This window comes from Sus scrofa, chromosome 9 (genome assembly GCF_054392235.1).
Source record: "Sus scrofa isolate SSC_HxYL_T2T_F1_AM1 chromosome 9, Sscrofa_HxYL_maternal_Yorkshire_Landrace_v2.0, whole genome shotgun sequence".
Taxonomy (NCBI): Eukaryota; Metazoa; Chordata; class Mammalia; order Artiodactyla; family Suidae; genus Sus; species Sus scrofa.
Window position 1 is genome coordinate 71,757,690 of NC_139391.1, and position 12,495 is coordinate 71,770,184.

The following is a 12,495-nucleotide window of genomic DNA, read 5'->3' on the forward strand; positions in this document are numbered from 1 at the left end:
AGCAGGGCTGTGGGCTCTTCTGAAGGCTCAACTGGGAAAGGATCTGTTTCCAAGCTCGCTTACGTGGTGTTGGCAAAATTCAGTTCCCTGCCGGTTGTTGCTCTGAGGACCTCCTTTCTTGGCTGGCTTTTGGCCAGAGGCCTCCGTCAGTTCCTCACCACATAGGCCTCACCATAGAGCTGCTTGTGACATGGCAGCTGGCAACCAAGCAGCAGAGTGAGAAAGCACCCGAGAAAGACAGCAGCCGGTCCTTGGAACCTCATCGCAGAAGTGACATCCTAGCACTTCTGGCATATTCCATTCACTAGAAGTGAGTCACTCAATCTAGCCCACCCCCAAAGGGAGAGAACCGCACAAGGGCGTGATTACCAGCAGACAGGACCGGGGGGTTCATTGTAGAGACTGCCTGCCGCAGCATCTGACTCCCCAGTGGGTGTTTGCCCCACAACCAAGTGTTTGCCCCCTCACTACAGCTGGCTCTGCTGCTTGCCTTTTGAAACCTGATTTCTTCAGATGTCAGACAATACCGTCTAAAATACTAAAAGTCTCTTGCTAATCAAGGGTGGTCCACAGACCAGCGGCATCCGCATCTTTTGGGAAAGTGTTAGAAATGCCGACTCTCGACCCCTCCCCCACCCCACCCCCAATGACCTATGAATCAGAATCTGTATTTTGACCACGTCCCCTGGTGAGTCATAGGCACATGCAAGTCCAAGAAGCATCGCTCTACGTCCTCACATATTGCTTCATAATCTAAAAGAGGGACTGAGTGGTGCTTCTCTCATGGTTAAGACGCCCCACTGTTTTCCAGAAAAGCCGAGTCCTTCCTTTAAACCTCACCATCTCAGGTGCCTCCTGGTTTGCAAAGATTCTGTCTGCACTGCTCTCTTCAGACGTTCACAAGGAGGGTTTTAATTTCTATTTGCAAATGGACCAGTAGAATTTTGGCCAGATTATCTTAGAGACTCGCAGATGCTCATGCATGTATTCATGTATTTATTGAACATGTATTTATTAAGCATTTACTGTGTGCTTGACCTTGTTTTAGTTTCTGGCTATCGAAGATGACACCAAACGGCCAAGGTCTCTGCCCTCATGGAGCCTACATAGCACATAGAATTGGCAGAAGACAGGCAAAAGTAATAAGTACACATGTCATATGTTAGAGGCTCAGGGCTGTGAAGAAAATTAAAGCAGTTTAGGGGACTGAAGAGTGTGAGGGGTGGGCGTGGGGGGTTGCTCTTTAATATGCAGTGCTCAGGGACACCTCCCAGAGCAGGTGGCAGTGGGCGGTGGTGTGAGAGAAGGACTGAGACAGTGTTCCAGAAGCCACATAAAGTATTTCAAAGAGGAGAGTTCCCATGGTGGCTCAATGGAAACAAACCTGCCTAGTATCCATGAGGATGTGGGTCTGATCCCTGGCCTTGCTCAGTGGGTTAAGGGTCCAGCGTTGCTGCAAGCTGCAGTGTAGTTCACAGTCATGGCTCGGATCCTACGTTGCTGTGGCTGTGGTGTAGACCTGCAGTTGCAGCTCCGATTCAACCCATGGCCCAGGAACTTCCACACGCCACAGGTGTGGCCATAAAAGAAAAAAAAAAGTATTTCACGAAGGAGTATGATAACCGATGTCATACGATGAAGGGTCAACTAAGGAAAGGCCTGGATCAGCAACATGGATCTCCCTGGCCTTGAGGAGTGTTGTCTTGCTGGAGAGGAAGGGGGCAAATCCTGATGGGATCAGTTCAAGCTAGAAGGGGTGCCGACGATGGATAAGCAAAATGCAGTAGATCTGTACAGTGGGACAGTAGTCAGCTAAGTGCTGCTGAATCGTGCACTTGAAAATGGTTAAAATGGGAGTTCCCATCATGGCGCAGTGGTTAACGAATCCAACTAGGAACCATGAGGTTGTGGGTTCCATCCCTGGCCTCGCCCTGCGGGTTAAGGATCCGGCATTGCCGTGAGCTGTGGTGTAGGTTGCAGACGCGGCTCAGATCCTGCGTTGCTGTGGCTGTGGTGTAGGTCAGCAGCTACAGCTCTGTTTCGACCCCTAGCCTGGGAACCTCCATATGCTGCGGGAGCAGCCCTAGAAAAGGCAAAAAGACACACAAAAAAAAAAAAAAGAAAGAAAAGAAAGAAAGAAAGAAAGAAAAGAAAATGGTTAAAGTGGTAAATTTTCTGGTGCATGTATTTTACCATGTTGCAGGGGGGGAGTTCCCTGGTGGCCTAGCAGTTAAGGACTCAGTATTGTCACTGTTCTGGCTCTGGTTAGATCCCTGGCCGGGGAACTTATGCATGATGCAGGCACACACACGCAAAAAAAAGACAGGGAGGAGAAAGAGAGAAGGTGTGAGTCTGCCGAGGCTGCCATAACACAATACCACAGACAAGGTGGCTTAAACAACAGAAATTTGTTTTCTCACAGTTCTTTGGTCTAGGAGTCCAAGATCGAGGTGGCAGCAGGGTTGGTTTCTGGGGACACCTCTCTCTTTGGATGATGGACGGCCACCTCGCTGCATCCTCACATGGCCTTTCTTCTGGGCACATACTTGGAGAGAGAGCACTGGTCTCTTTTCCTCTTCTTCTAAGGACGCCAGTCCTGTAGGGTTTAGGTCCCAGCCTTATAACCTCATTTAACCTTAATTATCTCCTTAAAGGCCCTTTCTCCTAATACACTCATTTTGAGGGTAAGGGCTTCAACAAATGAATGAGATGAGCGGCAGACAAATTTAATCCATAACAGAAGGGGTGAAGAAGCAGCAGAAAATCAGGGTCAGCAGGTACAGACAGCCCTCAAAGAATTTTATTACAAAGGAGAGAAGTTCCTGTCATGTCTCAGCAGTAATGAACCCGACTAGTATCCATGAGGATGCGGGTTCGATCCCTGCCTTGCTCAGTGGGTTAAGGATCCGGCATTGCTGTGAGCTGTGGTGTAGGTTGCAGACATGGCTTGGACTTCTCATTGCTGTGGCTGTGGTGTAGGCCAGCAGCTACAGCTCTGATTCAACCCCTAGCCTGGGAACTTCCATATGCCATACCTGCAGCTGTATAAAAAAAGACCAAAAAAAGGGGGGTTGGGGGAGAAGAGAATGGGACAGTAATTTTGGTGTGGATATGGGTTAAGAGAGAACTTCATTTTTAAGATGGGTGGTATTATTGCACATTTGTGTGCTGGTGGGGATGACCCAGTAGAGAAGAACTGATGATGGAGAGAGTAAGGTTAAGTGTTGGAGTGATATTCTCCAGGGGGTGGGAGAAGGTGGGATTCACCACTTAGGAGGAAGGCAAGCGGGTTGATAGATGCGGGGAGCATAGAGGATGGGGGCGGGTGGCCTTGTAGGCCAGGAGGATGAGGGAATGCCTTTGAAGGATCATCAGGAAGAGTCAGCCAGAATCCCCTTCCACTTCTTACCTCTTAAGGAATGTTTTGGGGAGTTCCCGTCGTGGCGCAGCGGAAGAGAATCCGACTAGGAACCATGAGGTTGCAGGTTCGATCCCTGGCCTCGCTCAGTGGGTTAAGGATCTGGCGTGGCCGTGAGCTGTGGTGTCGGTCGAAAAAGTGGCTCAGATCCTGTGGCTGTGGTGTAGGCAGGCAGCTGTAGCTCCAATTCGATCCCTAGCCTGGGAACCTCCATATGCCGCAGGTGCAGCCCTAAAAAACAAAATAAATTAAAAAAGGAATGTTTTGAGGAAATCCGTTAAGCCATGGATTTACAGATTCTCAGCCCCACATTTCACCTGGGGCCATGGTGAAGAATACAATTTCTCTTCATTCCTTTCAAACCCCAAATCAACCCTGATGCATAATATCTTACCTGTGGTCTATGGGTTGTTGCCACATCAAACCTCTGGGGCCTGTGAAGTTGAAGATTTTTAAGTGAAATGTCATATGTGTAAAGCAATCTGTTCAGAGCTTCCTGCTCTCCCTGAGGATTTAAGCTTTTGATGCAGGGATGCAAAGCCCTCAGCATGTTAGATAATGCCTGCCAGGAGAAGATGGGCGGACTCCTGGAAATCAGTGACTGCCAAACATCGCCAGCCCTCTTTCCATTCCCTGACTGGAATCCAGAGTCCTGTGTCCGGAGGCACACAGGACATTAAAATGTCAGAAAATATATACATTGATCATCACCTATGTGCCGGGCACAGTGCTAAGTGCTTTGCATCTATTGCTTCATTGAATCTTCACAACAGCCCATCACTGCCCCCATTTTTACACTGAAGATACTAGAGAATTAGAACAAAATGGTAGCCCTGGTAAGCCATGGGGCTGGGACTCAAAAGCAGGGCTGCTGGATGCTAACATCTTTGGGGTATTTTGTTTTATCTTTTAAAATGTCATCAAAGATACAAATGTGCATCATTAATAAGTAAAAAGTCCAGAAAGTACATGATGAAAAAACAAGTTTCCCACACCGATCCTGATTTTCTCATTCCCCCCCAAAAAGTCTGTGTTCCTAACCACTGCATCGAACCGTTTTAAGATGTGCAGAAGAGGATGGCTTCGGTCAGAGCAATTAGGACTTTCCTCGTGCAATGGACAGGAACTAAAGGGATAGAGCCCTTAGAGGAGATGGCGTGTAGAGAAGTCAATACCAAAAAACAATTTTTAAAAGAGAGAGCTTTTAAAAAAAAAAAGTTCCCATCGTGGCTCAGTGGTTAACAAATCCTACTAGGAACCATAAGGTTGCAGGTTCAATCCCCGCCCTCGCTCAGTGGGTTAAGGATCTGGCGTTGCCATGAGCTGTGGTGTAGGTTGCAGATGTGGCTTGGATCCCGAGGTGCTATGGCTGTGGGGTAAGCCGGCAGCCACAGCTCTGATTCAACCCCTAGCCTGGGAACCTCCATACACCGTGGGTGTGGCTCTAAAAAGCAAAAAATGGGAGTTCCCGTCGTGGCGCAGTGGTTAACGAATCTGACTAGGAACCATGAGGTTGCAGGTTCGGTCCCTGCCCTCGCTCAGTGGGTTAACGATCCAGCGTTGCCGTGAGCTGTGGTGTAGGTCTCAGACGCGGCTCGGATCCGGCGTTGCTGTGGCTCTGGCGCAGGCCAGCGGCTACAGCTCTGATTGGACCCCTAGCCTGGGAACCTCCATGATGTGCCTTGGGAGCGGCCCAAGAAATGGCAAAAAGACAAAAAAAAAAAAAAAAAAAAAAAAGAGGGAGCTGTTGCCAGTGTTACTCACTTTAGATATCTTTTTTTTTTTTTTTTTTTTGGTTTTTGTACGTGGTTTGTTTGTTTTTTGCTTTTTTTTTTTTTTTTTTTTTGTCTTTTTTTGTTTGCCATTTCTTGGGCCGCTCCCTCGGCATATGGAGGTTCCCAGGCTAGGGGTCCAATCGGAGCTGTAGCTGCCAACCTACGCCAGAGCCACAGCAACGCCGGATCCGAGCCGCGTCTGAGACCTACACCACAGCTCACGGCAACGCTGGATCGTTAACCCACTGAGCGAGGGCAGGGACCGAACCTGCAACCTCATGGTTCCTAGTCAGATTCGTTAACCACTGCGCCACGACGGGAACTCCCATTTTTTGCTTTTTAGAGCCACACCCACGGTGTATGGAGGTTCCCAGGCTAGGGGTTGAATCAGAGCTGTGGCTGCCAGCCTACCCCACAGCCATAGCACCTCGGGATGCAAGCCACATCTGCAACCCACACCACAGCTCACAGCAATGCCGGATCCTTAACCCACTGCTCAAGGCCAGGGATTGAGCCCACATCCTCATGGATACTAATCAGATTCGTTTCTGCTGCACCATAACGGGAACTCCAATATTTCTTTAAAAGTAAAAAAAAGCATTGTTTGAGGTCTTATACTAGGTACAGACTGCAGAGTCTATAAGGATTATTAGTGTCATTATATTATACACAAAATTGTATGCATTATATTATACACAAAATTGTGTGCATTTGTTATATGCTCAATATATGCATTTCTCTGGGGAGAGACGCTTTAGTTTTTGTCAAAGTCTTGAAGGAGCCTGTGTCCCTTAAATAGTTAAGAATCATGGCTTTAGTTCCTAAACTGAGGTATTCCCACTGCAGAAGGGTAGAGAGAGAAGGCTCTTGGCCTGTATTTTAAAGGGAGTAAGAAATGGACCTGAACCCATGAAAAGTGGACTCCACTCCACAGGGTCATGTCCTCTCTGGCCCCTGGTCATTGCAGCCACCTAGGAGTTGAGCAGTCTGTTGCCTTGGAAGCCTGGACAAGATTCCCCATCTCACAGAGCTTAGCCTGGGACACTCAGAGCTGGAGATTATTTCCCTTTGGTCACCAGGCTTCCTAGAAATTGCTGGTTCCCTTCCATGTCACCAAAACATTGTCAGATCACACTAAAGAAACAGGCCCTTCCCCCTTGTCCCTCTGTGACACCAGCACCAGCCCAGTCTGGGAAGAGCTACAACTCTAGCCTTTTGGTTTCTCACGCCTTCGCTGCCCCTGTTGAGGTTACCAAGGTAATTTTCTCGCTTCTCTCTCTCCAGGTTTTAATTTGACCAAGAAGTAGGTTGGAAAACGTCTTCCTGCCTTTTCTGAATCTCTGCTCTCTTTTAAGTCAGAAAGGACTTTGAAAATTAAATCATTAAGACTTCCTATGAAGCAGTCCAGCCACTGAGATCCATCACTCACCCCTCGTTGCGATCCTCCCTGCATTTGACTCAATCCAAGAGAGCAGGGATTCTCAGCCATGGCAATTGCTTAGCTCCTCTGTTTTGCAGTGATTCTCTAAGGAGGACTGGGGACATATCTGGATCTTTATTAGAAGAGAGAATCCTTGAGTTAGAGAGAGATCAGCTTAGTCATTTGAGTCTGGATGCTGGATACACTAGAAATAAACTCTGCCCAATTCTGAAGAACAGCTATGCAGATGAAGACAGCTGAGTCCCTGGCCTCTGGTTCAGCATGAGAGGGCTTTGGTCTCCTTTTAAGATCTGTCAGAATCCCGTCCAGATGCCCCTAAGGGAGGCAGAAGCCCTTGGCAGAGCTCACTGTTCTGCAGACTGTTGGGGGCGGGGCTGTATCCAGAGCTAGCCCTGCCTTCAGTGCCTGGCCAGACAGACCAGCGGGGACTCATCACAGAAGGGCTTGCTCGGGTCCTTGGCCAGGGTTGGAGAGATGGCTAGAGCAGCTTCTGGCTGCAAGTGGGGAGTTCCTGGGATAAAACACCCAAGAAGGAACTCAGGCTGCATCCAGGGGAAACCTGAGCAGAAGCTGAATTGCATGCTGACCTTTTTCTGAATAAATCCTGAACCTAAGAGTAGAGGAGGCTATTATGGAAATGGAAAACAATTGCGTGAGCTGTCCCAGAAAGAAATTCACGGGCTTGATGGAATACAAAAGCTCGTCAGCTGGCTATTTTTTAAAATAAGTCTAGAGCTTAGAATGGAATAGCCCTAATAATTGGATCATTTTGCTATGCAAGAAGGCACACCACGCACAACAGCCGGGTCTCCTGACCGTGTCATTACCAGGGCAGCCCAAGGAGCTCCGTCTGCTCTGTCAGCCCAGCGGGTTGGTCTGTGGGAGCGTATCCAGTCTGCCGAGTGGCATGTCCTCCAAGCAGGGGGGGATTTGGTGGAGAAGGTCTCAGATGTGGGTGGGAATCGGGGGCGTGGGGGCTAAGGAGATTTGAACAGGGAGCTAGAGAAACAAGACAGGTGAGACCTGCAGGGAGGGACCGCCGCTTTGCCTTTCCTGGGCTCCTGAGCGACTGTCCTGGCGGTCATTCTCTTCTCTTCCCCCCCCCCCCCCCGCCCATGAACTTTTCTGGAAGGGCTCTGACGCCCAGAAAAGCAGGTGGCCATTTGTGGCCCTTCTGTTCATGCTGCCGCGGTGCCTGCTGTAGTTGTGATCACTGGGCTTTTGTGCGCATGCTCCTCAGCTTGCCCCCTTTCCCTCCTCCTCCAGTTTATCCCAGTTCAGTGAAGAGAACATGATGGACCCCTACAACCTCGCCATCTGCTTCGGGCCCTCGCTGATGTCGGTGCCTGAGGGCCACGACCAGGTGTCCTGCCAAGCCCACGTGAACGAGCTGATCAAAACCATCATCATCCAGCATGAGAACGTCTTCCCCAACCCCAGGGAGCTGGAGGGCCCCGTCTACAGCAGAGGAGGGAGCACGGAGGATTACTGGTAGGGGGCTCGGGGCTGGAGGAGGGATGGCATCACCCACACACCCTGGCATGGGGGCCAGATGGCCAGGCGAGACCCAGGGAAACACCCAGCTCCTCCCTGCCGCCCACTCCGAGCTGCCCAGCTCTGGAGTTACTGCAGGCAGGTCCCCCACCTGGTCCCAGCCTACAGAGCAAATGCCACTTCAAGCCACCTCCCTTTTTGACAGGGGAGTTCTGGGGCGGGGGGCGGCGTACCGAAAGAGGATGATGACAATAACAGGAACCTTAGTAATCTCCGGGAAAGGAAGTTTGTATCGAAGTTGCCGTTCACCAGGCAGCAGCGACGGTCAAGCTCCCGCGCTGAGCTGGCTCGTGTGAGAGCCACAGTCCTGCGTCCCAGGGAGTTTCTTTCTTATCGGGAAGAGTTCAGATGTGAGGCATGATTTCCCGACTAAGAGCCTGCACAATGATGATTTCCTCATGATCTCAGACACCTGTGACAAGAAAGAGGGGTAAGGTCCATTGGAGGCAGGTGAGGGCCAGTTCTCCCCACTTTCGTGGCTTGGCTGGGAACAGGAGTAAAAAGAATCCCTAGAGCACATCTTTATTAGACCTTTTGATGAGACAAAGAACGAATCACTATTTCCACTCTACAGATCAAGTCGCTGCAGTTCAGGGAAGCCAGGGACAATCGTTGAGGCCACCCCAGTGGTGGGGATTCCAGCCCTGACCCCTTGACTCTCAGTACAGGGCACCACCCACTGCCCCACACTGTCCCCAGTGTGCCACGTACAGGGTCGTCTTTCCACGGGACACAAAGACAACTGCCTCTCTTACTCCCAAACATCCATACCTCCTCCTCTCCTCCCCTCTTCCCCTGAACAGTGTGTCAGCCTGGGCTGAAAGCATAAGCCATCTCCAATCGGATTCCATCTGAATTCAACATCTGGAACCAATTCGGCCAGCCCCATTGCTATAGACTGAGGTGGGGCAGACAGGGGAGGTTGCGTACTTAATTAGAGGCCAAGTCGGTCCATGCTTCTCCCTGATTCCCACAGAAAAAGCCTCCGACCCAAAGCATGAGGAAAGCGCTTCCCATGAGACGATAAACATAAAAACACCCGTGACATCGCTGGGTTCAGTCTCCTCCACTGGCCTGCCCATTGCAGCATCTGGGGCCGAGCTGGAGAAACCCAGGCTCGCCACTAGGAGGGCAGGCTTCTGATCACTGACAGATGGCTGCAGGGCACTGGGGGGGCGGTGGTTCAGGGCTCCGCCTACTGGCTGGTGGGCTGCATCCAGGGAGCTGCCTTGGTGCCTGTGCCTTGAAGGATTGGAATGTGGAAGAGTGTTCCTGATTCCTGTTTGACCTCCCTTTTCATATATGAAACCGCTGCAGGCTCTGGACTGGTTCCAGGACACAGAGCCCCCCCCCCCCCCCAGCCCTGCTCCCCCAGTCCCTGCCCAGTGCAGCAGAGCCCTGGCCGGGACGGCTCAACAGGCACAGATGGGCGGGCACCTCCCCCCCCCCCCCCAGTTCTCTCCAGGGTCGTCTTCTAGCCCCGGTATCAGTTGTGTGTCTAATGTTTATTAGGAGCTTCTGGGAAAACCACAAGATTAGTCAGGAGATGGTGGAGTTCCCATTGTGGCGCAGCAGAAATGAATCCAACTAGGACCCATGAGGTTGCGGGTTCGATCCCTGGCCTCGCTCAGTAGATTGAGGATCCAGTGTTGCTGTGAGCTGTGGTGTAGGTCACAGACACGGCTCGGATCTGGCGTTGCTGTGGCTCTGGCGTAGGCCGGCAGCCATAGCTCCAATTCGACCTCTAGCCTGGGAACCTCCATATGCTGTAGGCACAGCCCTAAAAAGACAAAAGATCTAAAAAAAAAGATTACTCAGGAGATGTTGCTACCATAGCCTGGGTGGGAGGCCAGAAGCACCCTAGGAGTGAGAGTTAATGACCTTGGGTAGGAGGGACCATCTGACCACTGGGTTCACAGACAGAAAGCTCCTTTGGGAGAGAGAGAAGTTGCCGGCAAAGCGAGTTAAGACAGATGGAGGAGGGGAGGGAAGACTAGCAAAGGGGTAGCCAGGGCCCAGGGATCGTGAAAATTGGCCACGAGACCAGAAGAGCCAGGAAAAAGGATGCTTTTAGCCTCCCCGCATCCCCACTGCACCACAATTACCAGCCCTGAAACCAGAACCGGGTTTTCCGGGACAGCCTGCAGAGTGGCACGCTGGGCTGCTTCTGGGACCGCAGGTGTCAGTGGGCCTGGGGGCAAAGCTGGAGTGAGAGAAGCATAGGGCTTCAGGGCTGGAAAGGACCTGATAGAGCATCGTCTTGCTTTTACTTTAGGGCAGTGGTTTGCAAAGTGGGGTCTCCGGACCAACAGCGCTTTGCATCACATGGACCAGTTAGGAAAGCAGGTGCTCTGACTCCGCTCAGACCTGGTGAATCAGAGATTCTGGGGGCGAGCAGTCTGTTTTTATCAGGCCACCCAGGGCTCTCTGGAGTTTGAGAGCTGCCGCCTTAGTGGACGGCCACATAAATGAACTCAGAGGCCTGGGGAAAAACGAGCCTTTGCCCTGCGCAACCCTGGGGCCCTGAGGGTTTCCAGAATGTCACCAAACTCATCAGAGGACTTTTAGGCCCAGAAATAGTGTGCCCACACTTTTCAATAAAGAGAAATCCCTGCTGATGTTTTCCCATAATATTCTCTGGAGCCTGGAGAGCCTCCTTGGAGCTGACTTGCTTCATAGAACATGAGTTCTTTGAGGAACTTTCTAGGACTGAAGGACCCATCCCATGAGGAGGAAGAGGCTGTAGGCTCAAAGGCAGAAACGGAAGTCAGAACATGGGGTGGAAGGAGGGGGGTGGCGAGATGCTTCCAGAGAACTGCCTGGAAAGGCTCGCAGAGGATCGCTTATTAGTACCTACTGCCAGAGGAAGAAACTTTAGAAATGAACGAGGGTTCTCTCTACATTTCAGGAAGTGAGAACTTCCTGGCGACCCCACACTCTGAAGTCCAGGAGTATCAGGTTGAGAAATGACTTTTTTTTCTTTTTTTTCTTTTTTTTTTGGCTTTCGGTTTTTGTCTTTTTAGAGCCGCACCTGCAGCATATGGAGGGAACCAAGCTAGGGGTCTAATCTGAGCCGTTCCTGCAGGCCTACACCACAGCCACAGCAACGCCAGATCCAAGCCACGTCTTCGACCTACACCACAGCTCATGGCCACATCAGATCCTTAACCCACTGAACGAGGCCAGGGATTGAACCCGCAACCTCATGGTTCCTAGTCGGATACGTTTCCGCCGCACCACGACGGGAACTCCAGAAATGATTTTTCTAGGAACCCTGCCCATTCTCAATTCTCCACCACAGACCCATGGATGATTTTAGCCTCCATGAATTTTGTCAAGATCTTAAACCCAGCTCCCATCCCCAGCCTCTTGCAGAGTCCAGCCTACAGCAGGCTTTTCTTCCCCTGCTCTTGTTTTCCACTCATTTCTAGACTTGCCTCCCACTTTCTCACCAGTTATACAGATTGACCCACACAGCAGCCAGAGGCCTTCAGCACAATGAGAAAGAAGGAAAGCACTTGCCATTGGTCAGTCCCCTCCTATGTCACTGCATCTTCACACAACCCTGTGAGATAAGATAGACCATTATCTTCAGTGTATAGTTTAGGTAGCTGAGGCCTAAAGAGATGACGTTGGAGTTCCCATTGTGGCTCAGCAGAAATGAACCTGACTAGTGTCCTTGAGGATGCAGGTTCGATCCCTGGCCTCACTCAGTGGGTTAAGGATCAGCCTGGCGGTGAGCTGTGGTGTAGGTCGTTGCTTCGGCTGTGGTGTAGTCCGGCAGCTTCCACTCCGATTCAGACCCTGTCCTGGGAACTTCCATATTGCTGCACCTGCGGCTCTAAAGAAAATTAAATTTTTAAAAAAAAAAATTAAAGAGATTAAGTCATTGCCTGGGGTCATGTGGCTGGTTTTTGAAAGATCCAGTTTGTTTTGAAAGCCCAGTGTTTCTCTTCCACCACCCTCCCTCCAGGAACTAATTCACCTAGAGAAACAGTCCTTGAGGAGTTGAGTTGTTCTGTATTTTTCAAAAGATTTACAAGGTCCCATGGGATTCCCTTTGACAGAAGATGTTGTACGTCCTATGTAGTCTCAAGTAGTTTTTGTAGCAAGAGCTGGCCTGGAGAACCCCAGGCACCTTCTTTTTCATTCTGAGCATCTGTCTGTAGTGTGTGATCAGGATCTCGAGAGCCCTAGGATCGATCTCAAGCCCTTGCTCCAAGGAAGCCTTATGAATGAGAAATACAAGAATGTTGGTGAGCCAATGTTGAGGTCCCAGGTCTGTGGCTTCTCTTGCTTCTGTTGCA

At 50.6% G+C, this 12,495-nt stretch overlaps 1 protein-coding gene across 38 annotated transcripts in view; it reads left to right on the forward strand.

Moving 5' to 3' along the window:
• SRGAP2 (SLIT-ROBO Rho GTPase activating protein 2) overlaps nucleotides 1-12,495 on the forward strand; it is a 279,310-nt gene that overhangs the window by 252,958 nt on the left and 13,857 nt on the right. For all 38 annotated transcript variants that reach the window (XR_014815658.1, XR_014815666.1, XR_014815655.1 and 35 more), the window contains exon 18: nucleotides 7,901-8,125. Coding sequence is in view for 23 of the 38 variants with exons in the window: in XM_084976859.1 (XP_084832985.1) it covers nucleotides 7,901-8,125 (225 nt within the window). In the remaining 15 variants the exon portion in view is untranslated. The remainder of the gene's footprint in view (nucleotides 1-7,900; nucleotides 8,126-12,495) is intronic.